Consider the following 26,270-nt stretch of genomic DNA (forward strand, 5'->3'; position numbering starts at 1 on the left):
TTTTGTTTCTGGTTCACTCTCAACACATTCACTGGACCCTACCTGCTGACACACAAGCTTCAGACAGATGTGAACACGTGGATCTTCAAAGCAGACAGTGTCAAAGCACAATCTAGACCATATGGTCTAAATAGTACTGTGACTATACCGTGACATTGTTTGGTTTGCCGGTCGCTCTGCATTTCTATCTTGATGACTCTCTTCAGCTGTGCAGTTCCAAGCCTCAGCACCGATTATATTTCGGAGGCTAAATAACTGCCCTAAAAAACAAAACAAAAACAGACAGCCTTGCGTTGTGTAGCTTGCACATTCGAGCTCCGCCGTGCACTTTAGCACCTCTGTCTCTTTCCACACAGCAGTGCAGTGAACGCACCATCCACAATACGATTTCCAGCGGTTATTCCTGACCCCCACTAACTTCCACGCGGGAGGTGCCAGAGCTCATCTCGGAGGTGCGAAACTGTTATTGAGCAAAAAGCCAACCGCGCACGCACCGGCAGCGCATGACGAGGCGCGCAGACGGACAGCCACGCATCGCCGGTCGCTTTAAAGCCGCAGGATTTGGATTAAATAGCTGCGAGAGAGCCGATGAGGCTTGGAGGAGGAGGGAAGGAGGGAGGGAGCCGAGGGCTGATTTTTATCTTTTACCGGATCGAGAAGGGGAGGAGGCTCGGAGAATGAGTTATTCTTGTAACAGAGTAGAGCCTATTTGCTGTACGGCGTATTAGCCATCGCGTAACTAAAGGCGCAAGTAAATCGGCTCCTGCGGCGACGACGCCGAGAACATCAGAAAGCCTCAGTTCCTGCCAGGTCGCGTTCCGAACAACCCTCTCCTGCCGGACATGAAAGTGCAGCAAGGCTGCAACTCATCAGACATGGGCATCCCGGTTACAACCGAAGAAGAATTGCGCAAACACACCGTAATAACGCCCGAGGATGTGCTCGGGCTACAGAAGATCACCAAGAGTGAGTAACCCGCCGCAACTCGCACGATACGGGGGGATGAGTTCAGCCTTACTGTTAGATGGGATTAGTGCAGACCCATGTGCTCCTTCCTTGTTCGCGGTGTCTTTTTTTGTAAATGTGCTTTCCTTGTTGACAGATACCATGGACAGCGACTCTGACATAACCTCCGAGTGTTATAGCTTAAAAAAAAAAGATTAACCACTTGTAATCAGTGTGCGTTTCAGTCAGTGTGCAGTTGTAGATTAGATGTCTCGTCCAATTGCAGATGTATTTGCCGTGCAAAGTTTGACTGGTACTACTAATGCATCAGTGTGTGTGTGTGTGTGTGTGTGTGTGTGTGTGTGTGTGTGTGTGTGTGTGTGTGTGTGTGTGTGTGTGTGTGTGAATGCTTCCAGTTGTTTTGTTTTGTTTTTGTACCTCTGTGTTTGACTGTGTAGGCACTGAAAGAGACAGCAGGTGAGTGTAGGTGCTTCTAATGTGCGCCTCTCAACTCCCACTGCAGGGGAGGGGGGCCTGAGTGATGCTTACTACTCCCTCACCTCAAGATACCTGTGGCTCTGAGGTAACAGGTGGCCGGAGAGGTGATCCACTGATTATAGCTCCTCTCAGACAGTTGGAACAAAAACAAGACAGTGATACCATTAACTTGTTGTTTGTCATATATAACTGACACTTTCCACATTATGTAATGGAAGCAGGGAGGCCACAGAGGCTCTCCCCAGCACCAGGCCTGCTTTCCCAACACTTTAATAAACTTGTGCTGGAGAAGGGGAACAGTGAAAGCCTCTCTCACGTGTCTTCTTCTCACAAGGATGTTTCACGCAGGTGCTTTTAGTCCATCTATTGCATCTCTGTGGTGATCAAGGATGCACTATTATGAAACTGTACAATTTGTGGAGGTGGCTTGTGTGAAAACTTACAGTATAGTAACACTACTCGAGGCCTGCGACAGTTAGTGTGAGCAAAGAAATGTGATTAGCTGATTTTACTTTCGTTTTTTTGAGCCTCATCTTAACAACTTTAGGAGCAAATGTGACCAAACTGTTACTAATGACTGGAATATCCATATGCAGTATTAAAAGACTGTGTGATGAAGCACTAAATCACACCCCAACTCAATGAGAAAAAAAGATGCTAATCTAAACATTAGAGTTAAGATTTCCCAACTATTATCATGCAACAAGAAGGGATTTCAACAAGTGACTGATCTTTCGACAAAGTGAAAAGGCAAACAAATCCAATTTTTTTGCCTTTATTTTTATTTATTCAGTTCGGTTTAAGTCACGCTCTCATTCTTTTCTCAAACAGTCACATGGATTTTCATCCAGTAACCCCTCAGAAGAGGAGAGGCAGTGCTCGGCCTGCATCAGCCTGATAATTCCTAAATCACTCGTGATGGTGCGGTAATCTCCGCTCTCCACTGACATGTAATCTGGATTATGTCAGAATGGCTGTAACAGCATTCTGCAGTGGAGCCATACACCTCAGGTAATTAATGACCCTGGAGACTAGGAATAAGCTTACAAATGTGCTTGCCACTCATTCATTTATTGAGCTGCACCCTGTTATAGACACGCGGTGTGGCTGTAATCCTCGATGGTGAAAGATGACTTTTTCAACCTGTCGTCAAGCCCTATTTCACACCGAGGTGTCCAAAAGTGGTTCCAAGTCCTCACCATTTAACAAAAAACACACACACACATATCCCACAGATAAGCACAGTTTCATATAATTTTGGCTATTGTTTTCTGCTGCAAGGGAAAGAAAATCTTTTAGAGAAAAGGCGTCTGCAGAAAATACCGCAGCCTGCTGTGTAAATGACTTCTCCTTTTGTGCTTTTGGGAAGCAAATGCCACCATTTTGGGGCAGCCCATCTCCAGTCTGTCATGGTGGTTCAGTGCTGATAAGCAAGGCACAGCGCCTCATTGTCACACAGGCAGAACGGAGAAGCAATATAATCCAGGCAGATGAGAAACAGTGCTGTGACATGAAAAATGGCACATAATCAGTTCACTGTTTGCATTACAGATGATTTATGATATGGCTGCAGACGGACATACTGTAAGCAGGCTTACTGCTGACACTAAATTAATGTTGCGCTTGCAATCCTGTAACCTCATATCAAGAATTACTGATGGACAAGAGCGGTGTGAAATATGTTATTCTTGGTTATAATCAAACACAGATTTCTGAAAAAACGGGAGACTTAAATTTAAAATATTTGATCCTGTTACAGACATTTCTGGAAACATTCTATGTTTATTTAATTCTCTATTGTAGCCACTTTCCTGTCATCCACCATGTCTAACTATGTCTCCATGTAAGTGCACTTGAGTGCCGCAGAAAGGCAGTCAGGATTTCAGGAAAATTGTGCCTCTTGCTGAAAATGCATTTAAATTTCCAGCTGACAATTTAAAACATACAGTCCACAGTGAGATTACAGCTACCTGAGAGATCCAGATCCCTGAAATACTGCTGTTAGCAGGTGGATTCAGACAGAAATGACCCTTTGTTGGAACGCTATGGGAAGGGTTGTGACTGTGGGTGTGTTTGGTTTATGATATCAGTGTGCAGCAGTGGATGCATTCACTGTTGCACACCAAAACCATAAAAATACTGAATCAGTCATTCATTACACCTCAGTTGTTTAAACAAATTATAGCTGATTTGAAATGGTCTCTGTCAAAAGTGCTCATCCTCCACACCTGCACTGAATTAACTGTATTTAACGTTTACCTTTCCTTATATTCTGCTGTTGATACAACCAATATACATAGCCAAACTTTCAAACACTGAGGTCATGATCAAAGATGGGCTTACTGGTTTTGTTCTTCAGCCTGTTGTTGCACTGTACCTGATATGGATGAAAGAATGGAGTGCTAATTTATTAGCTAATGCTAGTTAGCGCAGTTAGCTGCAATCATAAACTGACAGCTACAATGCAAAGACACCCATACAGGCTAATTAGTGCTAATTTGAATGAATGAACATAATGATGGATACACTTCATGGATTTGCTTCATGGATTTGCTTGGATGACAGAGCAACCAAACAAATCCAACATAAATGCTCCAAAAGACACAAATACAGTAAAGAGGTTCAGTCTAATGACTGTTCGATGCTAGATGAGGCTGTAGGTGGTCTGGCGAGGAAGGAGCGGCTAGCAGGTCCAGCGGGCATGTGGTGTGGAGGTTTGCCGGACAACTTGGAGGCCAGTCAGTTAAACAGACTAACAGATCTTTATTTGGCTTTAACAGAACAAGACCAGACAAGCCAGGTCTCCACAGCTCTACCCTATTTGTACCTTAATGAGAATAAATACGTATTATTTTCTCTTAGTTTTTAGGTACAACCATAAAGCTGAAAACCAGGCCAAAGAGACTTCAAAGCTATCACCACAGTGATTTTAAATTAGAAACATAAAATGGTAGAAACAAAGGCTTCAAACCTGATTGTCCATCACTGCTTTCATTACCTGTTGAAGATCAGGCTTTGGGTACTGGGCTGGGGTCAGCAAACATTCAGATTTAACATCATCCTGGGTTCTTTACTACACAGCAAAATCTCCAGTGTTAAATTAACACTTTTGACAGTGTTATATGTTTAAAAGTAACCTAGTCAGTTTTGAAGATTAACAATGGCTAACACTGAGCAGTGCTGATTTTCTAACACTGGAATATTTCTAACATTTTGAGTTATTTTCCAGTGTTAGAAAATCAGCACTGCTCAGTGTTAGCCATTGTTAATCTTCAAAACTGACTAGGTTACTTTTAAACATATAACACTGTCAAAAGTGTTAATTTAACACTCAACAGTGTTGTATTTAACACTCAGAGGTGTGGACCCATATAGACACTCTCCAGTGTTAATTTAACACTGGAGATTTTGCTGTGTAGCTTTGCATTAGCATGTTGTCTCTGCAGGTGCTTGTGAAGCAGTATAATGCATTTGTTTCTGTCTTGGATGCAGTTTGCACTTTACCTTCTCTCTCTTGCCCTTCTGGGAACTAAAAATAAAAGTAATGTCTGCTGTAGACTGCGCTGCTATTTTCCTCCTGCTACACATGAACTTTAAAAACTTTATCCAAGCGGCACGCAGATAAATGAAGACCTTTTGTAATGACACAATTGCAGCTAGTGTAATTACTGAATTTAGTACAGTATTGCATTACATTATTGCATTGCTGTAAGCTTTTAGACTTTGTAACCTGTTGGAGTCAGTCTTGAGCAGCACACAGAGGAAGTGAAGATTTAGCCACTTACATGCTGGCTTTATTTTTCAGAGACCAGAGACGGTCCAGTCAGACCCTTCTAACACAAGCTTTTAGAGTCCATGTTGTGTTGGCAGGTTAGCTATCAAAGCCATGACTTCGATCACATTTTATGGTGCTTAAGTTTCTGTTTTGTTTTCATAGAGAAATCATAATGTACCAAAATTCTTCTTAACAACCATGACATCCACAAAACAGCTGAAGCAGACAACCAGATAACAGCACAACTTTTAGAACTGTTTCTTAAATATGATAAAACAGCGATCATTTAACACAATTTTTGCTGGGTACTTACATTCATCATGTTACCTGGTAATGTGAAACTGTCCAGACTGCTTATGCAATTCAAAAATGCCTCAGCCCAGATCTGAACCCAAGCCCTTTTTGGCTGTGAGGTAACAGTACTAATCACCATGCTGCTCTTAAAACCACAATGTCCATTATGAATAGAATGACCACTAGATTTTACCACTTTTCAAGGTGACAGCTATCTTTAGTTGAGACAAAAGCACACATGCACGCAGTAGAAGTTTAGTTTGTGTTGACTTTTTTGCTTTCGATGTTGTTTCATTCATGTCCTAATTAGCCTGAAAAAGGAGATTGGTCAGTTTAAATCAGTTCGTCTGTGCAGGTTTGAACATGGTAATCGCACTCGGTTGCAGACCAAAACAACCGCACCAAGACCACCTCCTCCAAAGAGTCTCAGTCTCCAGAGCGGTTTGTTTATGGTGTGAACATGATCCCACCCTGATACTACTACTGTGTACTATAGATGAGCACAGGTCCAGAATACAGAACCTTCTTCCTGTATTTACTTTTGTAGTTCCCGCCCCAGACACATCTGGCCAATGAGCGGAATGAACATTCTCACGTGGTTAGTTTGCTACAAGTTTACAAGTAGCTTTGGACCAAAGTAAGCAAACTATAGGTTTGAAAACACCCTTAGAGAGCTTTCATCCAGCTGTACCTGTTGTAATGGTCTCGTGAAGGATGGATGTAAAGTTTGGAACCTGACACTTCCCTTTTTCCAAAATACAGCCAGGTTTAAAAAAAAGTTATCTTCAGTGTAAAAAATTACACCTTCGTGGGAAGAGAGGAGCATGACCACACTAGATGCTTTCTTAGACTGTGGGTCTTTTTACTCAAAGGATCACTTGTGTGTAATTTTGAATTATCCAGATGATTTACTCAAAGCGATCTTGCTCCTTTTACATTAATGGGCAATCAATTATTTGGCCTTAATAAGTCTGGGACACAGAGCAGCGCTTTATCTACATCGGGCGGGATTTCCACTCTGTGATGTGTGCCAGCACAATGGATACAGTTTTAATTAAAATTGATTGGTGCAGCCAGTTCTTAATCTCCCATGCACAGCTGTCGCAAGGTTATTCTTTCGGAGCGATCTGAAGCGCAGAGAGATGGCTTTTGAATCCACATCAGTCACCGGCACGGTCTCGTGAGGTGTCCCTCACATGAGTTTAGGCCTAATTTTTGCTTAAGCAATTGGATTATGGTAAACGTGCACTTGTGAGACGGCCATCACCCTGTATCGGGTCTAACATGGTTACTGATCAATAACCTATGACTCTGTGCTTACTGGCTGGTGCTGGTATTTGTGTTAAGTCATATAATCAATTCTGATTGCTTGTGGATGACAAACCGTGAGAGCTGAAATAGAAAAATTACCACAGGTCAGGGTTTGGTGCTGAATAATTTTAGTTCAGCTGTGTATGCGAAGATGCCACCAGAACCCTCGTAGTGTAATAAACCTTTAGTTTTACTTGAAGATGAATTTAGACTCCCCAGCATAGCTAAGCTAAATGACAATCATCAGTGGAGCATCTGAATAAGTAATTGGAAAATATTCTGCTTATTCAGTAACATTAATATTTTTTCATGCCCCTTACAAATTGCAATCAGCAGTCTAGAAAATTTACTGTGGCTTCAAGAGACTAAACATATGCTTGTAGCCATTCATGCTGGATCTCTGCTCATTTTCTCCTCCTGATAGGAAGAATTTTCTGAAAGAGCTACATCAGATTAAAAATGGGTGATCCTAAACAGGATGTAGTCAACTTTACTCTTTGCTTTTCTGCTGAGCTGGACGTCCTTTACAGATGAAACCTTCTTTCATCTGTTCCCTTTAGGGCTCGCCACAGAGGTGCGTGTCCTCCTTCATCCACAAACTTCTTCTGTGGTCTTCCTTTTTTTCTCCTCCATCTTTAACATTCGTTGTCCAATACTAGTAAAAAAATGGGCGTTTTCTTCTTTTTACACCATCACTAAAATAGGACACTGCACTACTTTCAACACAATCACATTAATATCAACAACAAGAGCTTTTAACTTTTAAACTGAAGAAGTTACTGTCCTTTTGATACACTCATTTCTAATTTTATCCATCCTGGTTGATCCCAATGAAAATCTTCACATCTTCAGCTCAGCCTCCTGTCTTGTTGTCAGTGCCTCCATCTCCAAACCATACAACAACACACAGCTCAAACCAGATATTCACATACACTTCAGAAAAAAACACAAAAACATTTTTTTCTTTACCATCAACAATCGAATGAAAGTAAACTTTTTTGTTTTAGATCAATAAATATTAACATATTTCCTGTATTTGTGAAACGTCAAAATAAAAAGAGAGAAAATTGTTATGTATTTTTTACTTTCTTTAAAGCCAGAAGTATACATACACTAAGTTTATTGTGTCTTTAAAGAAAATGAAAACTCCAGATGATTCCATTCTGAGCTTGAGAAGTTCCTGATAGGTTAATTGAGTCCATTTGAGTTGGTGGCACATCTGTGGATGCATATAAAGGCATACCCCAATCACAGAGCCTTTCTTTGACATCATGGGAAAGCAGGTCCACAAGTGTGGCTCATCTTTAGGTGCAATTTCCAGATGCCTGAAGGTCCAACGTTCATCTGTTAAGATATATAAAAAGCATGGGAACGTACAACCAATCATCTGGAGGGAGACGGATTCTGAGTCCAAGAGAGGAATGTTTCTTTGATGCGAAATGTGCGAATCACCCCCAGGACAACAGCAAAAGACCTTGTGAAGATGCTGGCTGAAAGTGATACGTCAGTGTCACTATCCATAACAAAACAAGTCCCGTAATACCAAAAGCTGAACGGTTACTCTGGGAGGATAAAAGCCATTACTTCAAAACCACCATTAAAAAAGCCAGACTACAGTTTGTAACTGCACATGGGGACAAAAATCTTAATTTCTTGAGACATGTCCTCTGGTCTGATGAATCAAAATTGAACTGTTCGGCCGTAATGATGAAAAAGGGGGAAGCTTCGAAGCCTCAAAACACCATCCCAACTGTGAAGTATGGAGGTGGCAGCATCATGTTGTGGGGCTGTTTTGCTGCAGAAGGGACTGGTGCACTTCACAAAATAGAGGGCATCATGAGAAAAGAAAATTATGTGGACATATTAAAGCAACATCTGAAGACATCAGCCAGGAATTTAGAGCTTGGGTCTTCCAAATGGACAATGACCCCAAGCACTACCTCCAAATTAGTTACAAAGTGCCTTAAGGACAACAAAGTCAAGGTATTGGAGTGGCCATCATAAAGCTCAATCCCATCGAAAATTTGTGGGTGGCACTGAAAAGGCGAGTGCGAGCAAGAAGGCCTACAAACCTGTACCAGTTACACCAGTTCTGTCAAGAGGAGTGGGACGAGATTCCAGCAAGCTATTGTAGAAAGCTTGTGGAAGGATACCAAAAACGTTTGACCAAGTGAAACAGTTTCAGGGCAAACCAAACACAAAGGAAGTATATGTATACTTCTGACTTTGATGAAAGTAATAAAAAAAATACATAACAATTTTCTCTTTCTTCATTCAGACATTTCATAAATACAACAAATACGTTAATATTTATTGATCTAAAACAAGACCCGATTTCATCTTTGAGGGTAAAGAAAATGTTTTTGTGTTTTTTTAAGTGTATGTAAATATCTGGTTTCATTTGCAGCAGGCCTCACTACCATCTTGTAAATCTTCTTCAACTAAAGGAAAAATAAAAGTATTTACATTAAAGTAGTGTTAAATTTACACGCTGTGTATATTGGGAGAAACTAGAGCCCCACAGTGTTGACTTATGCAGGCTATTTGTTAGATGTTTGCTGTGCTGAACTTCACTTTTTACCTATTATAACGAAAGAATTTCCCAGCTTTGAGATAAAAAATAAATAAATAAATTTTTTCTAATGTTATCTTAACGGAGGGACACGGCTTGTTACATATAAATTAACCTACAGTAACATTGCTAACAGGTTTAAATAGTTAAAATCTTTCACCACATGTAATTACTCTGCAGTAGACTAGTTATAGTGATTATTTGGTACTCTGACGTTGCATTTCTTTTTCAGTGTTACCAAGATTTTGTTGCATTCATGAAATTCGAGACCTAAAATAACTAAAAGCGTTTAGTTTGCTTATGTTTTATTATCAACAAAACAGAACAATTTTAAAGAAAAACAAACCGTATAGACCCACTTTAAAACAGAGTTGAGCCATTATGAGTTCTTCCCATGCTTGTGCTAAGGAATTAAATTATAAGTAATGATAATAAGTTTGAGAAACAGATAAAAGTATTTGCTGAAATATAGGAAAATAGTAAAAGACACATTTCAAATTAATTCTGACAGAAGTCCAGCCACAGGTAAAGTATACCAGCAGCATCGGAGATTAAAGCAAACAAATCTGACCATCACTGTTAAGTTTCTTATGACACTTTTATTTTCAGTTCATAGCTAAGGACACTAAAACAGGACGTGTATAGATGTGCATCCATGCTAGCCACTGATACGGAGGTCTAGAGAATTTAAGAGGATCATTTTCTTAATCTAGTTTTCTTATCAGAGCCAAAGGGGGCCACTGGAGACAGGTGGAAGGGCCACATATGGATCCAAAGCCACAGGTTGGAGGCCCATACTATAAGAGTTCAAATATTCATATCAGTGTGCTGCTGAATCTGCTGCTTTAAGCAGTCTCTATCTATTTGCAAGGTGCAGTTTTACAAGTTACAATAAAAACATCAGTAGTTTTTTTAAATATGTTTTTATATTTTGAGCTGTTTTGTTCTGCAGTTTAATTTGAGCTATTTTATGCACTTTTTAAAATGGATGATGTCCATGAAGAGAGGTGGAGTGTGTGTGTTTACTACCAGGCAGAGGTTATATCATACTCCATACTGAAGTGGTTCCACCTGAAGAACAGATGACCTACATTCAGTATACATGTGTGCACTACCCTACAAATCAAACCTGCTGATCTTTGAGGATCTTTGCCTGCTATCAGCTGAAACACTCAGTTTATTTAAATGCAGGTTGAAGACTCACCTATTCTTAGCTGCATTTGAATAAAGCATCAAATCCACACTTTTAAGCTTAAATTTCAAAACTTACATTTTAACTACAGATTTTATCTACTGTTTTTTTAAATCAATTTTAAATCATGCTTTTTATTTGTTTTTGATTTTTTAATGTCTCTGTAAAGCACTTTGAATCACCTTGTTGTTGAATTGTGCTATATAAATAAACTTGCCTTGCTAGCAAAAAAGAGAAATTATATGTTTAATTTCAGCATTTGCAGTTTTTGTAGGGATTTTACTTTTTTATTCTCTGAAGGCTAGTTTAGGCATAAAAGCTACTCTCAGCTGTTCTGTTACCACAAGGGGTCGTTCCATTGGGTAGCACCGCATGTTTGCTCTGCATTGGCAGAGTTTTATGCCAGATTCCCTTCCTGAGGCAACCCCAGAAGGGATTTGTGCCTCCAGCTGGAACCAAAACCAGCATGCTTGCAATTGCCAAGCAAATGTTTTAACCACTGCACCATAGCTAGGCATAAAGGGTGGAAAAGGAAAACAGCTGGCAGAGGTAACAACAATCACTCCTTGTAGTAAGCTAGGTGAATGCTATCATCTGTTTTCACTCCAACATCTTAAAAAGAAAACAAAGGGAAAAAAATTCTCAAATTTTCATTGCTTTGTGTGCTTTTGTGTGTGTGTGTGTGTGTGTGTGTGTGTGTGTGTGTGTGTGTGTGTGTGTGTGTGTGTGTGTGTGTGTGTGTGTGTGTGTGTGTGTGTACATAAAGTGCAATCAACATACATAAAGTGCCATTTTTCAATATGCCAAAAACTGGAATGCTAATATATTTGTGGGGGCAAAATGCCCGTCCCCACGAGTTTAAAGGTATTTTTGAGACTCAAAATGTGGGTTTTGTGTCAGGGTTACAACTAGTTTATGGTTAGGTTAGAGTTAGGCATTCATTTCTGATGGTTAGGGCAAGTGGCTAGGGAAGGCATTATGTCAATTGTTTGTCCTCACTAAGATATGAAAACAAATGTCCACAAGATTATTTGTTATATCCACCCCTGAGAAGCTACAGACGACTCTGCTATTTTTATCCAAATCCGCCACGTGAACCAAAGTCAAGTGATTAGTGCACAAGCAAAAATTATGCAGGTAATTAAAGAACTTGTGTAACAAAATTGACATAAATATTTGATTAGTAACTAATGTGATTACTTAATTTAGGAACCATAGTGCATTGCAGACGAATGTAAAGAATTACCACCAGCACTGATCATAAGATACAGGAAGCCCCGGATCTTTCCCCCCCTCTTTTTTCTGGTTGGAGAAAGATAAGAGGAGAAAAATCTCATCTGCATTCAGCTGCTCGGAATGCAACCTCTCCATGAACCTCACCATTTGTCAGTTTGCCTGCAGGTTCTGTTAACTGAGAGACATGAAACAACCCGCCGCACTCAGGTGCACCATACATCATTACGTGAACTCCAACGTGTAATGCTAATGCCACAAGCAGCCAAAGGCTATGGATTTAAGGTGAAAACATGCAAACATGTTTTGCATTTTCCTTACTTGTGTTCTTAGATTTATTCAAAACAAGGTCTTAAAACTAATCAAAGGCCACGCAGTCAAAGAATGAGCCATGTGGAGTCAATCCCTGTGGCTGAAAGTCTGTAACTCCGGGCTAATCTCAGGGATTAGGGAGCTATAAGTGGCACCCGTCAGACAGGCTCTGGGAGTCTGAACGCAGGAGCACAGCATGACTCTTGACTTGGTGCTAATTTTACTCTCTGTAGAGGTGCTGCTGCCTCTTTTCAGGACTCTGTTGACAACTGAAAATTCATGTATTTAACAAAAGCCTGATGTTAGTCTAATAGCATGAGTCTGATTGTTATCCAAGAAATTAGATGTGTCGAGGTTAGAGTAAGATCCAAAAGGCAAAGGCAGAATTAAAGGCAGCCTACCTGAGCTGGAAGATAATGACATGTTTCAGCAAAATGACAAGTACAGTAAGGTCTCATGTCACAAGTGGAGTCACTGTTTTCACTGCCACAGGATGTCTAATTTCTCCTGCACTTCAGGCACATCCTGCACAAACCTCCATAGGAGGAGGCCTCAGGCATACCTCCATTGGATCCCAGACGTGGTGCATTTCGTTTGCATACGACTGATGTCAAATCCGAGATGCTTTCCTTTGATTTGCTGCTGCACCTTGTTGTTGTGGAGCAGGCAGGTGGAACAGGAGAAGGAAAAAGACTGGCTAATCGAGCTAGTGCTCTATCACAAGGAGCGTTGCTAGGTGACAGTGTTGAAGGAAGTGAAGTGCAGCACTTTGTGTGTGTGTGTGTGTGTGTGTGTGTGTGTGTGTGTGTGTGTGTGTGTGTGTGTGTGTGTGTGTGTGTGTGTGTGTGTGTGTGTGTGTGTGTGTGTGTGTGTGTGTGTGCAAAAAGGAAAGAAGAGCAAACTGACGAATAGAACCATCATTTTAACCACATTTTTATGGATGTCCTGTCTTTACAATGATGGACGGTTATTTTCTTGTACTTTTTTCCTTGTTAGTGAGATGCTGTGTACAGGTTTCCTTTTTACAGCACCAGTGAAGCTACGCGTTCAACAAGTTTTACTCTCTGGACAAAACTTACTGTGTGTAAAGCCTAAAATGTTCTATTTTAAGCTTATTCTTATTCCCCAGGTGTTAAATAATGCTGTTTTCTGAAAGTCACTTAGAGGTACATACAGTGCCCTTTAGCACTGTGTATTTGTGATGCGCTGATTGAAACTATAGTTAGACGACGGTCACTTCCCAATCCTCACATATGGATGCTTGCTCTAGACCTCTGTGTCACATTGACACAGAGCATAATTTTTTAAATGTGCAGGGGTAATCGTCATGGCTGGAATATGTTAAGATGCTGGCTTCAGCAGTAGTATTTTTCTTCCCATTAATCAGCAGTTACGTAACTTACAACAGACTCCTGAAACACCCCTCACAGGACACCTTAAAGAAAGCAGTCCAATGCCTTTAGACTGGTTGGGTAAACTCCCACACACCCTTAAATATCTTCCAAAGATACAACTGGTGGAGTAGCCCCCGAGCAGGATGAAAACCACCCAGAGCAGAGTTAACTCCTAACTTAATTGCTTTCACAGACGATATATAAATAATTCCAAATGTGCTATAGTAGGTAGATTTGCCCCAGTTACATGTTTTCAGAAACCAGTCTGAGACCTATTTGTTTAAACTGTACTTCTCTGTCTTTTTTTATTTCTTTTTCTTTCTTTCTTTTTTGGTGTTCTAAATATGTTTCACAAACTGAAAATGACATTTTTCCTTCAGTTTGTGTGTTTTTCCCCTCACACCAAATTTTGTGTTCTCTAAACACCGAGCATGTGAAAGGGGTATATTTTATGACTACTACAAATCTCTGAAAGGCAGTCACCCATCATCAGTCAAGCTGCTCCATGTGCAGAGGCTGTGAAATCAAAGTGTGTTTTGTAGTGTGTAGTCTGGGCTTCATGCGACCGCAGGAGCACACAGAAGTGTGCAAATTCTTGCACTGCACTGGATGAAAGTGATTTCATTGGCTTTGCTATCAGATGAAACGCTCCATCTGTCTTTTTCATCAGGTTTGGCAAGAAGCCGTCTCTGATTCACCAAGTACATCTATCAGTCATCTGTCCACAAAGACAGCAAGTTTAGTAGCTGTTACAGAAAATAGACTTAGAGCACTCGTCAGACAGATTGTGAGAAAAGGAAGGGCTATTTCACCAAAAATGATGAGTTCAGTTTTCCTTGAGGTTGTAACATAAAAGATTCTTACTGGACAGAGGGAAAGAGCACTGACTTTGAGTTTTCAGTCAATGTTCGTTCGATCAAAACAGCCAAAAGCGTTCTAGCAATGTTATAATATACTGTGAGTAAACTGTGGGAATAGTTCTGACCTAATCTTTGATTTTGTATGTACAGTACTGTGCAAACGTTTTGAACCACCCGTCATTTCTTATATATTTTGCTTCCGAGGAGCGAGATATAGTTCTCCAGGTTTTCTGAAGTCCTTTCAGCGTTTCTTTGGACATTGGCTGCTTTTTCACATAATTTCAGTCCAGTCCTTGTACCTGACCATTTTCAGAAGAATGTTTGTCTTATGAAAAGTTTTGGTTCAAATCAAGGAAGGAGAGAGGCCATCTGTAAAACACGGTAAAGGCTGTTATGGTTTGGAGCTGCATTTCAGCCAGTGGTGTTAGAGATCTTGTAAATATCGATGTGACTATAAAAGCAGAAAAGTATCATCAAATTTTGATCCACGGTCCAGTATCATTTGGAAATCATCTGATGGGCAATAGCTTAATTATTCAGCATCACAAACATCCTAAACACACTGCCAGTGCAGTAAAAGCATACCTGTCAGAATAACACATAGATGAACACTATCAGTCATGGATTGGCCTCCCCAGAGCCCAGACCTGAACATTATTGAAGTAGTATGAGATCATCTTGACAAAGAACAGAACAAAAGGCAGACAACATCCAGAGAAGAGCTTTGAATATCCTTTAGGAAGCCTGGAGAACTATTCCTTAAAGAAATTACAAGAAAGTTTAACAGGAGAGTTCAGACTGTGCTAAAGAATAAAGGCGGCCTTACCAAATACTGACATTCAGGCCTATTAGCATGGTAACTATCTGTGCCTTATATGCAGTATTTCCATATATGTATGCTGATGTTTCAATAAGTCATTGCACCTATTTCCTGTTTTCATAGCAGAATATAAAGAAATCAAAGGTAGCTCAAGACTTTTGAATAGTGCAGTACGCATGCGAGAGTTTCCTTTTTAAGTTGATGGTTTAACCGTGGGAGCAGGGTAACACACCGATGGACTTCAGTGTAACATACCCAATACATCCTTCACTTTGAAAATAATGTCAAAGCTGCAATTACAGTAGCTATTTTAAGCTTTGGATCCTGAGTGTAAACACTTTCCTCTCTGACTCTGCTGCATCCCTGAAACAGTCATTTAGCTCAGGACCCTGACATGCTGTCATATTAAACATGAGCTGTAAATGGTTTGGGGGAGGTGAGAGAGGTTGTAGATACTTATGTTATTAGTGTGAGTAACCCAAACAAGCATCTAATCTCTGCAGCATGAAGAGCGTAGTTTTGCACTGTGTTAGATAACAGTATTTGATTCAGCTTTCAGCCAAGACGACGATTTCAGTTCTTGGGTTTATTTCAAAACGACTCCATGCTAATCGCGTCTAGGCCACATAGCATGCAGGCACTCTTTAAATCCTATGTGAAAGTTGCATTTGCAGCAGTAACATTAGGCTTATAGTAATGTTCCCAGTGCATATAAGCCCCTCACATTAAAAAACCACAGCACTAGAGGGCGCTGCAAATAAACACACGCTATCTATACTCTCACTGTTTCAGAAAGTAACCGAAAAATTTTTTTTTTTTAAAGGCAAAAATCTCTTGATCACGCCGTTATTCACTATGAAAATGGAAAGTCACTCCAGTTTCAGAAAACACAAGCAATATAAAAATGCTGCAAAAACACACAAAAGAACAACAGACATAGAAAAAAAAACCTCATAGAAAGGGGAAGCATTACCATGACGGACCAGCTGCGGAAGTGACAAGCTAACGCTAACTGTTTTAGTGACTAAACCAGGGGGTTGCGTTCATTCAGCCATTCTGTTCATGGTTTAGTGTCAAAGTATCCACATTAATCTATTAATAGCAAATTCATTTTTTTAATGATCAAATATCCCAAATTGAATTACACTTAATGTTTAATGTGGTAACTGAATCCCCCTGGACTGTAGCTAACTCCGCATGACATTCCAGAAAGCTTGCACAGATTCCCAACCGAAAAACAAATGATGATTTACAGAATACACAACTGGGTTCCCAGCATCAAGTTTTTACAGCTGTCTTCTTCTTCTAAGTTTTTTTTTCTTTTCTTTTTTTACAGTGCAGTTCACGTCTGAAGCTGGTCCGTCACATAATTGTCTCCCAAAAACACTTCCGTTTTGTTTTGTCTGCTTTTTGTGGTGTTTTTCCATTTTTCTTAAGTTGCAGTTTGTTTGACTTCACAGGGCCACCGTAGAAAGATGACACGATCTCATTCACCTAAATATCAAAGCTCATAAAGTTTTTAACTCTATGCAAATTGTGAGTTAAAATACATGTCAGATGTTAGCATTGGTTGGAGTGTGAAAGAAACTCTAAAGAACCAAAGAGACTGTCCTTAGAAAAAATAATAAGGTCTGTTAAGTAATGGGTCTCACTTCACCACCTGTGTAAATCTCCATTAAAACCGTGCAAAATAAGGGATTTTCTTTAACTCCGGCATAACAGCATTCAGATTTCTTCTTTTTTAAGATTATTATTACTTTATCAATAAATTGATTGATTGATTATGATTATTATTGGTGTTCAGTAAATTTCACATTAAGTGTTGTGTGTTAACCTTTATGAAGAAGTCTATAAATACCTCAGAGCAGGTGGCTAAAGCCTGTGTGGCCCATCTGCTCCTTAACCCTCAGAAGGAAGGAGTCAAAGATGTAACTGTGCAGGTGTGTGTGTGTGTGTGTGTGTGTGTGTGTGTGTGTGTGTGTGTGTGTGTGTGTGTGTGTGTACAAATACATAGATCCGTTCAAGTCAGGTGATAACGCATTTAGTGTAACTTATGTTTGTCTTTCTTAATGTATCATATGAAAGGCTCAGAGAGAAAGACCCTTCAACACTTACGCAACGTAAACAGCTAATAATACTTGCCCTTACCATACCCTAATGAGATACAGTGTGTGCATTTGTGTCTGCGCTTCTCAAACAGTCAGTCCATGTGATGGTAAAACACAATAAGCCTCTTAGATCTAATCCTGCCCCGTTGGGAAGGCAGTGTCTCACACATGCCACGCACACATACGTGCACACATACGTGCACACATAGCGCCAACGTGGCCAAATCTGACAGTTCTTTGGTTTAATGCCATCAAAATCCTGAAAGAGAAAAGTGATAAAAAAAAACCATTTATTGTTATTGTCGGAAAGCAACCTGTTTGGTCAACAATATTACAGGACAGTAAAAAAGTCATCATCATCATCATCATCATCATCATCATCTTTATTCATTAAGCATTCTAAAACAACCACAGGTGATGCAAAGTGCTGAACATTGGAACAAAATAATAAAATTATATAATACATTAATAAAAAAACAAATGAAAGCAAAAAGCAAAGTAATTAATTAATTAGTTAGTAGCTAATTTAATTACAAGAAAAGCTAAGTCTCGCTGAGGCTGAAAATCAAAGGATAAAATTGGGGTTAAGACGTGTTTTAAAAGTGGACAAAAATTCTTTATCGTAATTTAGATTTTCAGCACATGAGAGCAGCAAATGAGAGGTAACAGCATCCGAAATTATATGAGAATGAGAATGTTTGCTTTGACCCAATACAATGTTTCTTAAAAAAAAATAACAATAAAATAAAAATCAACAGCACAAAACAAAAAGGAGAAACTGAAGACATGTTAATGTAATGTGGCATATAAAGGCACAGGAAGAGAGGAGAACTGCTTTTTGCACCATGGGAGGTCTCCCACCAGCCTGAATTTACAGCAGGAAAAACCAAGTTGTGGTCCAGAGCCATCCATAAGCTTCAAAAACAGCCACAACGAGGCAAGATTTACAGTGCTGCTTTGGTGTCCGGTTGTAGATCCTAAGCAGGTATGCAACTGATGCAGTTCTCCAAACAATAACATGTAGCTTTGTTGTTGATGATGCCCTGCATAGGTCAAATACAGAATAGTTGAAAAGTGCAGTCCAGAGCAGGAAAGTGGAAGGCAGATGTGTTCCCCATGAAAGAGAAAACCTTTGGTTGGCTCTAAAAGGCCCCTGAAAAGTCTAGAGAGGAACAACTAGAGAGAGAAAGCGAGATCATATTTCTCATATATGCGCTTCTCTTTATTATTTCCCAGTGTAATCCAGAATTGAATCCTTCTCTTCACATACAAAGGCTTGAATGATTAGGCGACATTGTCTGTGCTGCTCATAGGGGACTGTCAGATTGTTTGGGGCTTTCAAGGTATAAAACCTGAAGCAACTGTTATTGTTAGCTGCCAATATGAAAACTAAATACAACTGAAATTAATTAAATTGAACTGAATTGGGTGACTGTGGGAAATTATTTTTGTTTGTAACACCGCTCCCAGGTGATTGTAGGATCCTTATCTTACAACACAAAGCACCTTTGCTTCTCTATATAAATGCATGTAGAAGTTGATCTGCAAAGCTGTCTGTAGGCTCTGCATAGAACCAGAGCAAAACTATGTTTAAGCCATTAAACTTCAACTTTAGTTAAAAGTTAAATAAAGAAAAGCTATTTCTAAACAACCCTAACATACAACTCATGCATACAATAATAGGATCACCATATTGTTTTCTGTATTGTTTTGTAAGATTTCTTTATCTGAAGGTAAGTATATGCATACTCAAACCAATCACAAAAACAATTCAATCACTCGCCAGAAATGAGACTACATAACTGCCGCTGTCAAACCTGACTCTGGGCGTATCTTCCGGTGCACATAAGTACAAACATATGAGAGATTAGTGAGTTGCTTTGAAAGTTAGAAACTTTGAGTAACGTGTTTAGCTTCTGCTTTGTGTGTCTATCCTTTTGAGCGACTCAGACAATTCCCTGAGCTCAGCGTGACCTGAACGTCTGTCTTGGCTTTCACTGAAGTAGCTGAAGTAGGGAGTTTTGTATTGTGACTTCTCTCGGCGCAGAGGAAGATAAAAACGTGCAAAAATGGCTTTCCTGGCACCGCTGTGATGTTACACCGGTGACTATTCTTCAGCGCAGAGCTGGCTTTTATGAATGTGAGACCGGTTCGGGCCTGCCTGTAACAACAGATATGACTGTTTCTTGGAGTGTAACAGAAGTCTGTGGTTAACTGACAGTTGGTTTTGTATCATGTACAAAACAACAGAAGAACCTAAGACACATTTTTTTCTTTTTTTCTGTCTTCAGATTACCTCTGCTCTCCAGAAGAAAACGTCCACATGATCGACTTCACCAGATTTAAGATCCGTGACATGGAAACGGGGACTGTCCTCTTTGAGATCACCAAACCTCCGACACCAGGTGAGCTCCAACGTGCAGAAACTAGATAACACATTATATGGCAGGTCCAAAAACCTTCCAGTATGTCAGATGGTTTATTGGTTCATCAGTTTAATAGGAAAAACCTGCACGCATATGTGCATAGCTCAAATAAGCCGAGCAAGGGCTGGAACTCAAAAAGCTGACTGCTTTTTGTTGTTTTTATTCATCTTGTCTTCAGCTGGTGGTAAAAAGCAGTGTGACCCCAATGCCGGCCGTTTTGTCCGATACCAGTTCACCCCGGCTTTCCTACAGCTGCGGCAGGTTGGAGCCACGTAAGTCCCCATGTGGTGTAATATCCGGTCAACCCTGCTGCTCCGACTGAGGGAACGTACCGGAAGTAGGATATGTGTAGGCTCTGGTGTCACAGGCAGCAGGCTGACAGCGATGAGTGTGAACAGAGTGGCCCAGCCCATCTGCTGAGTCGGGCACCAAGTAGCCAAAACTGCTCATCATGAGACTGAGTGCAGATTTCAAACCAACACATCAACTGACTAATCTAAACTGGGATTAGCCCTAAATTTGTATCATTATTATTGGTAGTAGTATTATCATCATCATTATTATTATTATTTGGATTATGTGTGTGTTAACCTGTAGAGTAAATGGTTTTAGTGCATTTGACAGCTGGATGGATGGACCCAAAATGTAGGCCTGAGAAAATGGAAAGTAAACTCAAAATCAGCTTTAATGCTGTGTTTTTACTAAAATACAAAATAATGCAGGTCAAGAACAAACTTGCCAAAACTACAACTCTTCTAAGAAAACACGCAAGGAGGAAAGACTGAGACAATAGATATACACCGGAGAGGAAACAGGTGGGAGGACAGCTGAAACCAATCAGAGATGGCGCGACAGGGGAAGTAGAATTAAATGCAAAGCACTAGTGACAGGAGACTATCAAAATAAGACAAGAAATAACTAACACTGAGACCAAGACTCAAATATACAATTATATAGTTAGGGCTGGATCCCTTTGTTAGTGTGCAATATGCTTAGGCTGCTGGGGACTTGGGACCATGATGCACTGGGTTTTTCTTCTTCATTCACCTTTTTTCACTCCGCATTTAATCATTAGTTATTCATCTCTGTGTTTCCTACAATGTGCCTTTTGTCCTGTCTTCTCCCCCTCGTCCTCAATTGGTCGCAGCAGATGGCTTCCCTTCCCTGAGCCTGAAGTTTCTTCCTGTTAAAAGGGAGTTTTTCCTTCCCACTTTCGCCAAGTACTTGCTCATGGAGGTAGTCTTTTTGTAGGTATATATAAAGCACCTTGAGGTGGCTGCTGTTGTAATTGCTGTTCTATATAAATGAAATTGAATTGAAAAGAGGTCAAAACATAAGATGGAAGGAACAGAATTTGGAATACAAAAGGGAATTTAAAAACCTATCGTCAGCTAAAACAAGCAGGGAACTAAAGGCACAGATAAGAAATCATAAACACAAGGAAAGTAAAACTAACAACATAAACAGAGAGCGCCTATCTGAAAACCAAAAGGAAGTCATAAACCCACAAAACACAGACCAAACCTAAAGGTCTTTGCAACAAAGGGTCAGAACTAAAGTCGTGAAAACAACAACCAAGATTGAAAAAAAGGTCCCATAAACACTAAGAAATACAGCAAGCTAAATATCAATATTATAGAGTATAGAAACATAAAACAAGATAAGAATACAAAATTATAGAAAACCCAAAACTCCCCAAAACTCAAAACCCCTGACAGTCTTCATTTTTTAATTTTATAACTTCGATTTATCCTTTTTATCATTTCTAATCACATTTAATTCACCAAACTATGTTTTTTTTAAGCCTCCTTTATGGGTGTGCTCCAGAGCAAGCTAAACAAAACCAGGCCTTCTTTGCATTACCGGGCTTAACAAAATGTGAAACCTCAGTCAGAGATAACAGGTATCACGACTATGATTATCGACTCTCTTATTTAACTCAGACTTTCTGCTTCAGGCTCACATAAAAGTTTGATGTGTTGTTTCGCTCTTCTTCCAAGCAAAAAGGGGATCGATGGCACATGGTCTGCTCCAATCAGAGACATTATCAGAGGAACAGGTGATGGAGATGTAAGCAGAATGTAAAAATATAACATTAAAGAATAATTAAGACAAGAGAGCAGTGCAGTGTGTTGTAAGTAAAGTGATTTGCTCGTCACAACCGCATAAAAATAATAAAGCTAATGTGTTTGAGTCATTCCTACTATTCGGTGCCATTTCAGTGTGATCACTCTTCATCAAAAAATACAAAATTTTGAATTATTTTAACATTTCATCTAAAAGAGGGATTTTCAACCTATAAGAAAAATGTATTGGTCCAGCTAAGGATATTATATTATAATATTTTTTAAAATCAAAGTCTTTACCCATGACGTGCCAAATGTCCACCCTGTTACAGGACATTCAATTTTCTATTAATAACTGTTTTGAATACACAGTTATAGTAATATTTACATTTTCTAAAAGTTACAATGTCCCTTTTTAAAATCTGCAAGGAAATTTCATGTTACAGTGCATAGCAATAACAGGGGTGACGGTAACAGGGGGGAGATTTTATGCTAAACTTAGCCATTACTACTAGTATGATGAACAACAAGCTAGTACATGGTGACCACTAAGAACCATTTTTAACATGTTTATTAGCCATATTATAAAAATTACAAAAAAAAAATTGTTTCCACTATTAATAAGCGTAACAGGTTGGACGTGTTATGCTTTGCCACATTACAAAATCTTGCTAAAACATTGAAAAAAGGGTTGATTAAAGAGTGGTACTTACTCGTCTTCTTCTTGAAAGTTTTCCCTCCAAAATATGTTACATCCGGGAGTGTCATGTGACTAAAAGAATAATCAGGTGATGTGTTCTATGGAATTCTTATCAGAGTAACAGGGGTGACAGTTGATTCAGGGACACAACATTTTTTAAAGATTTTAAGTATTAAACATGCATTAATAATAAAAAAAGAACATTTGATGAGGAACATTAGAAATAAGCCAATCCAGAAATGATGAAAAATCTAGATTTTTTTTTTTTTTTAAGTTATATTTGTAACTGAAGTCGAGCAAGCATGACTGGGGACATAGTACTTTAGTGACTTGGGCTAAAATAAAAGTAATTTACTTTTAATGTATTTATCCTGTGTATATATCAATGTGTTCTATGGTAGAGGGGGGTTAAACATACAAGAAAATGGTTTAGAAATAAGCATTAGACAAGTTTTACACTAAATATACCATATTATGTCATTAGGACTCAAATGGCACCGAATAGTAAGAATGACCCGTTTATTTTTTCACTGCTATTTATTTCTAATGTGAAAGCTACTTGTTAGAGCTCTGAAGCAACCAATGCAATTAAACACTAAAGGCTACTCAGCGTGTTCAGATCTGACACTCTCCCATAACCTAATAAAGGAGACTTGCATCCTTTCTGCTTCCATAGGAATTAAGAGGCTTTAGTAGCAGCCAGGTGCTGCTTATCGGATGTCTGTGAACTTCAGGCCCTCAGACTGTGCTGCATTAAAAACAGACATGATTCTGTCAGGAATCAGGAACTCTTCCAGAAATCGTTTTCTTTGATCACAGTTTGTTGTGAATTCCACAAATCAGTCAAAAAAGACATATCCATCCATAATCTAGAAACACCACCATATTCTTCTCCTAAAAGTCCAGCAGCTGCTCTCCTCAGTTCCTACATTTTACAAACTGTTATAAGAAGAGGTGATGTTACACGGTGGTGAACACAAACCCTGTCCCAAATTTTTCCAGAGGTGCTGCTGCCATCAAATTCAAAGCAAGCTTTTTCTTAAGATGTTACATTTTCTCAGGTTAAGTACTTGATATGTTTTCTGTGTTCTGCTGTGAGTAAAATATGGAATTTCTGAGATTTGCAAATAATTGCATTCAGTTTTATTCACGTTTTAAGCAGCCACCCTTTTGGAATTGGGTTTGCAGATAATCTAGATTGATTGTTACTAGGCTTTTCCCTTGTTGCGTTCTTACAACTGTTATCATAAGTGTCAAAAGCAGCGACAGCAGTTTGTATTTCCATTCCCTTACTCGTTGGTGGGTGTATTTTGTCCACTTTGTGTCTCTGCAGAGTGGAGTTCACGGTTGGTGACACCCCCATCAACAACTTCCGTATGATTGAGAGACACTACTTCCGCGATCAGCTGCTAAAGAGTTTTGATTTCGAGTTTGGCTTCTGCATGCCCAGCAGCAAGAACACGTGCGAGCACATTTATGAGTTCCCCACGCTGTCCGAGGAAATGAGTGAGTGTCACACACTCCGACGCACTCGAGACAAATACCCCCGCCCCATGTTTAGATGGATTTGATGTTTTAGAACGCTGTGTGCTGTCTCTCTCCCTCTCTCAGTGCGTGAGATGATCCTGCACCCTTACGAGACACAGTCTGACAGCTTCTACTTTGTGGACAACAAGCTGGTGATGCACAACAAGGCAGATTATTCCTACAGCGGAGGGCCGTAGGAAAGCCTCCATCCTGCAACCCTCCACCATTTCTCTCTTTCTCCTTCCCTGTTTTAGACATTTTCGATAATCCAGCTATCACTTCAGGACCAGAAACAGATGAACTGATGGACAAATCACTGGCATTAAATACTCATGTCTCCTTCCCTGTTAAGCTCCATGCATTTCCATTCAGGTACTGAGCTGCCCGGCCAATCAGATTTCTCCCTTTGCCTCTTTTTTTTTTTTTTTTTGCAGAAACACTGAATTCTGCAAGTTTTATCCTCAGTTTGCATCAGCGTGCGTGAGTGAGTGTGTGGGCAGCAAACACATGCGGTGTCTGTACATAGTGTTGCTTTCTGTCTGTATATGTGGGTTCCAGTTTCTCATCAGGAAAACTTTTTTATTTTATTTTGTGTGTTTTGGAAGAGAAACCGAAGTCAAACAGACAAGGCGGAAACACAGAATGAGACAAAGGAGGAAATGAAATTGCCCTAAAAGCAGTAAGAATAAAAAAAATCAGATGTATATTTACAGTATATAGTTTGTATAGGAGTCTCACTGTATTTGTACTGCAGAGGTTCAGCAAAGTCTTTGTAGTGGCACACACATCTGAATGATTCGGTCCTCCTGTGATCTGCCATCGTTCAGTTGAATGACGGCACTGTGTACTCTGTCTTTGTGAATGTGTCACTTGTTGTCATATATTTTCATGTCCGTAGTACTACTACTACTGTAGTGCGTGAGGAGTATTTTTTAAATAAATAGCCATTTTGGAAAAAGTGTCAGAGAGTTACACTAGCCCAAAGTCAGATACCAATTTTGATATCCAGTACGATCTCTGTAGTACTGAGCACTGTGTATACTTTAATTACAATAAATGTTTTAAGCAAAAAAATAAATAAAAGTATGTAAAAAAGTTTTGACAACCAAAATTCCATAACTGCAATAAATGTGGGATTTTTGTGGGACCTTGATATTTGCTGGTTTTTTTTCATTAACAGTGAGGTTCACTCCAAATACACCCACTAAAAAAGAAAAAAGACCTAAAGTTGAGGTACAGACGATACTATTGACTGAACTTGATTACCTTTAAATGGACTGCAGTGGTTTATAAATTCCCTAGACTGCAGACTTTCCATTTAACATCCTCTACACTTTAAGATCCGCAGGTCGTTTGTGTGCTTTTACTTGGAATTCTTCTTCCTTTGACTTATTTGATGTAGAAAACAGTCAAATGCACACAGAAAGTAAAGCATGTCCAAAGATTATTCCTAACACGCAACAAGCAAAACGTGTTTTTGTCGCCATCTTCTGTAGCAACAGTCTTACTGCACCGTTATTATTGCATCTCCCACTGTATCACTCATCAATCATCAGCATCTTTTCTTTCTTTTTTTCCCTCTCAGCACATACTGTGCATGGTTTGAGCCAGTGAGTACATGATACACAGACTCTGGTCAATGGTGTATAAACATGAAACAACAAGGGGTTTTTTGGACACCCAGAGGCAGTGGAAACCTTTCAGAGCAAAATTAGCAACCATGTAAGGTCATATTTCCAACCACCTGGTTTCATCCAAATATCTATCATCGACAGAATATTCTAACGGTTTCCAACTGTTTTCTTCTAATAGCAGGTAAAAGCAGGTGTAACTAATCACATTAATGAAGCTTGGTGCTGTTCTGCTTAGAAACTAAGCCTTCATTAACGTGATTAGTAACACCTGCCTTATCTTGCTGACTAGTTCAAGTCAAAAACAGCTGCTGTGAAGAAGGTTTGTTGTGTTTGTTTGCTGCTTGTTGCTGATCAGGGAGTGAGCCGCAGGAAGAAACAATGAACCAAAACAGGAAATCTTTAACAGTTCAGCGAAACTCTCTTTATAGACAGGCTTTATAAACCTGAGAGGAGCTGCTTTGCTTTTCTTCAAATTTTAGTTACAGTTGTTATTGCACAATCATAGCTGGTTGAGAAAAATTCTAATAATAGAAAATGTTATTAACACGATCGTTTACAGCTATTTTGTTTTATTCATTTTATTAACCACGTAGAAGAGCTCAT

The 26,270-nt window shown here is 39.5% G+C and overlaps 1 protein-coding gene across 1 annotated transcript; it reads left to right on the forward strand.

The window, feature by feature from the left end:
• The first annotated feature begins 365 nt into the window (after positions 1-365).
• Positions 366-25,169, forward strand: unc119a1 (unc-119 lipid binding chaperone a1). The gene is made up of 5 exons (XM_085379838.1): positions 366-966; positions 19,606-19,719; positions 19,919-20,012; positions 23,840-24,012; positions 24,118-25,169. The coding sequence occupies exons 1-5, from the start codon at positions 843-845 to the stop codon at positions 24,228-24,230; spliced, it is 618 nt and encodes a 205-aa protein (XP_085235964.1). The 5' UTR covers positions 366-842; the 3' UTR covers positions 24,231-25,169.
• The last annotated feature ends 1,101 nt before the right edge of the window (positions 25,170-26,270 follow it).

Source organism: Rhamphochromis longiceps, linkage group LG14 (assembly GCF_057381845.1).
Source record: "Rhamphochromis longiceps isolate RC_006_pf linkage group LG14, R_longiceps_female_GT1.1, whole genome shotgun sequence".
Classification (NCBI taxonomy): Eukaryota; Metazoa; Chordata; class Actinopteri; order Cichliformes; family Cichlidae; genus Rhamphochromis; species Rhamphochromis longiceps.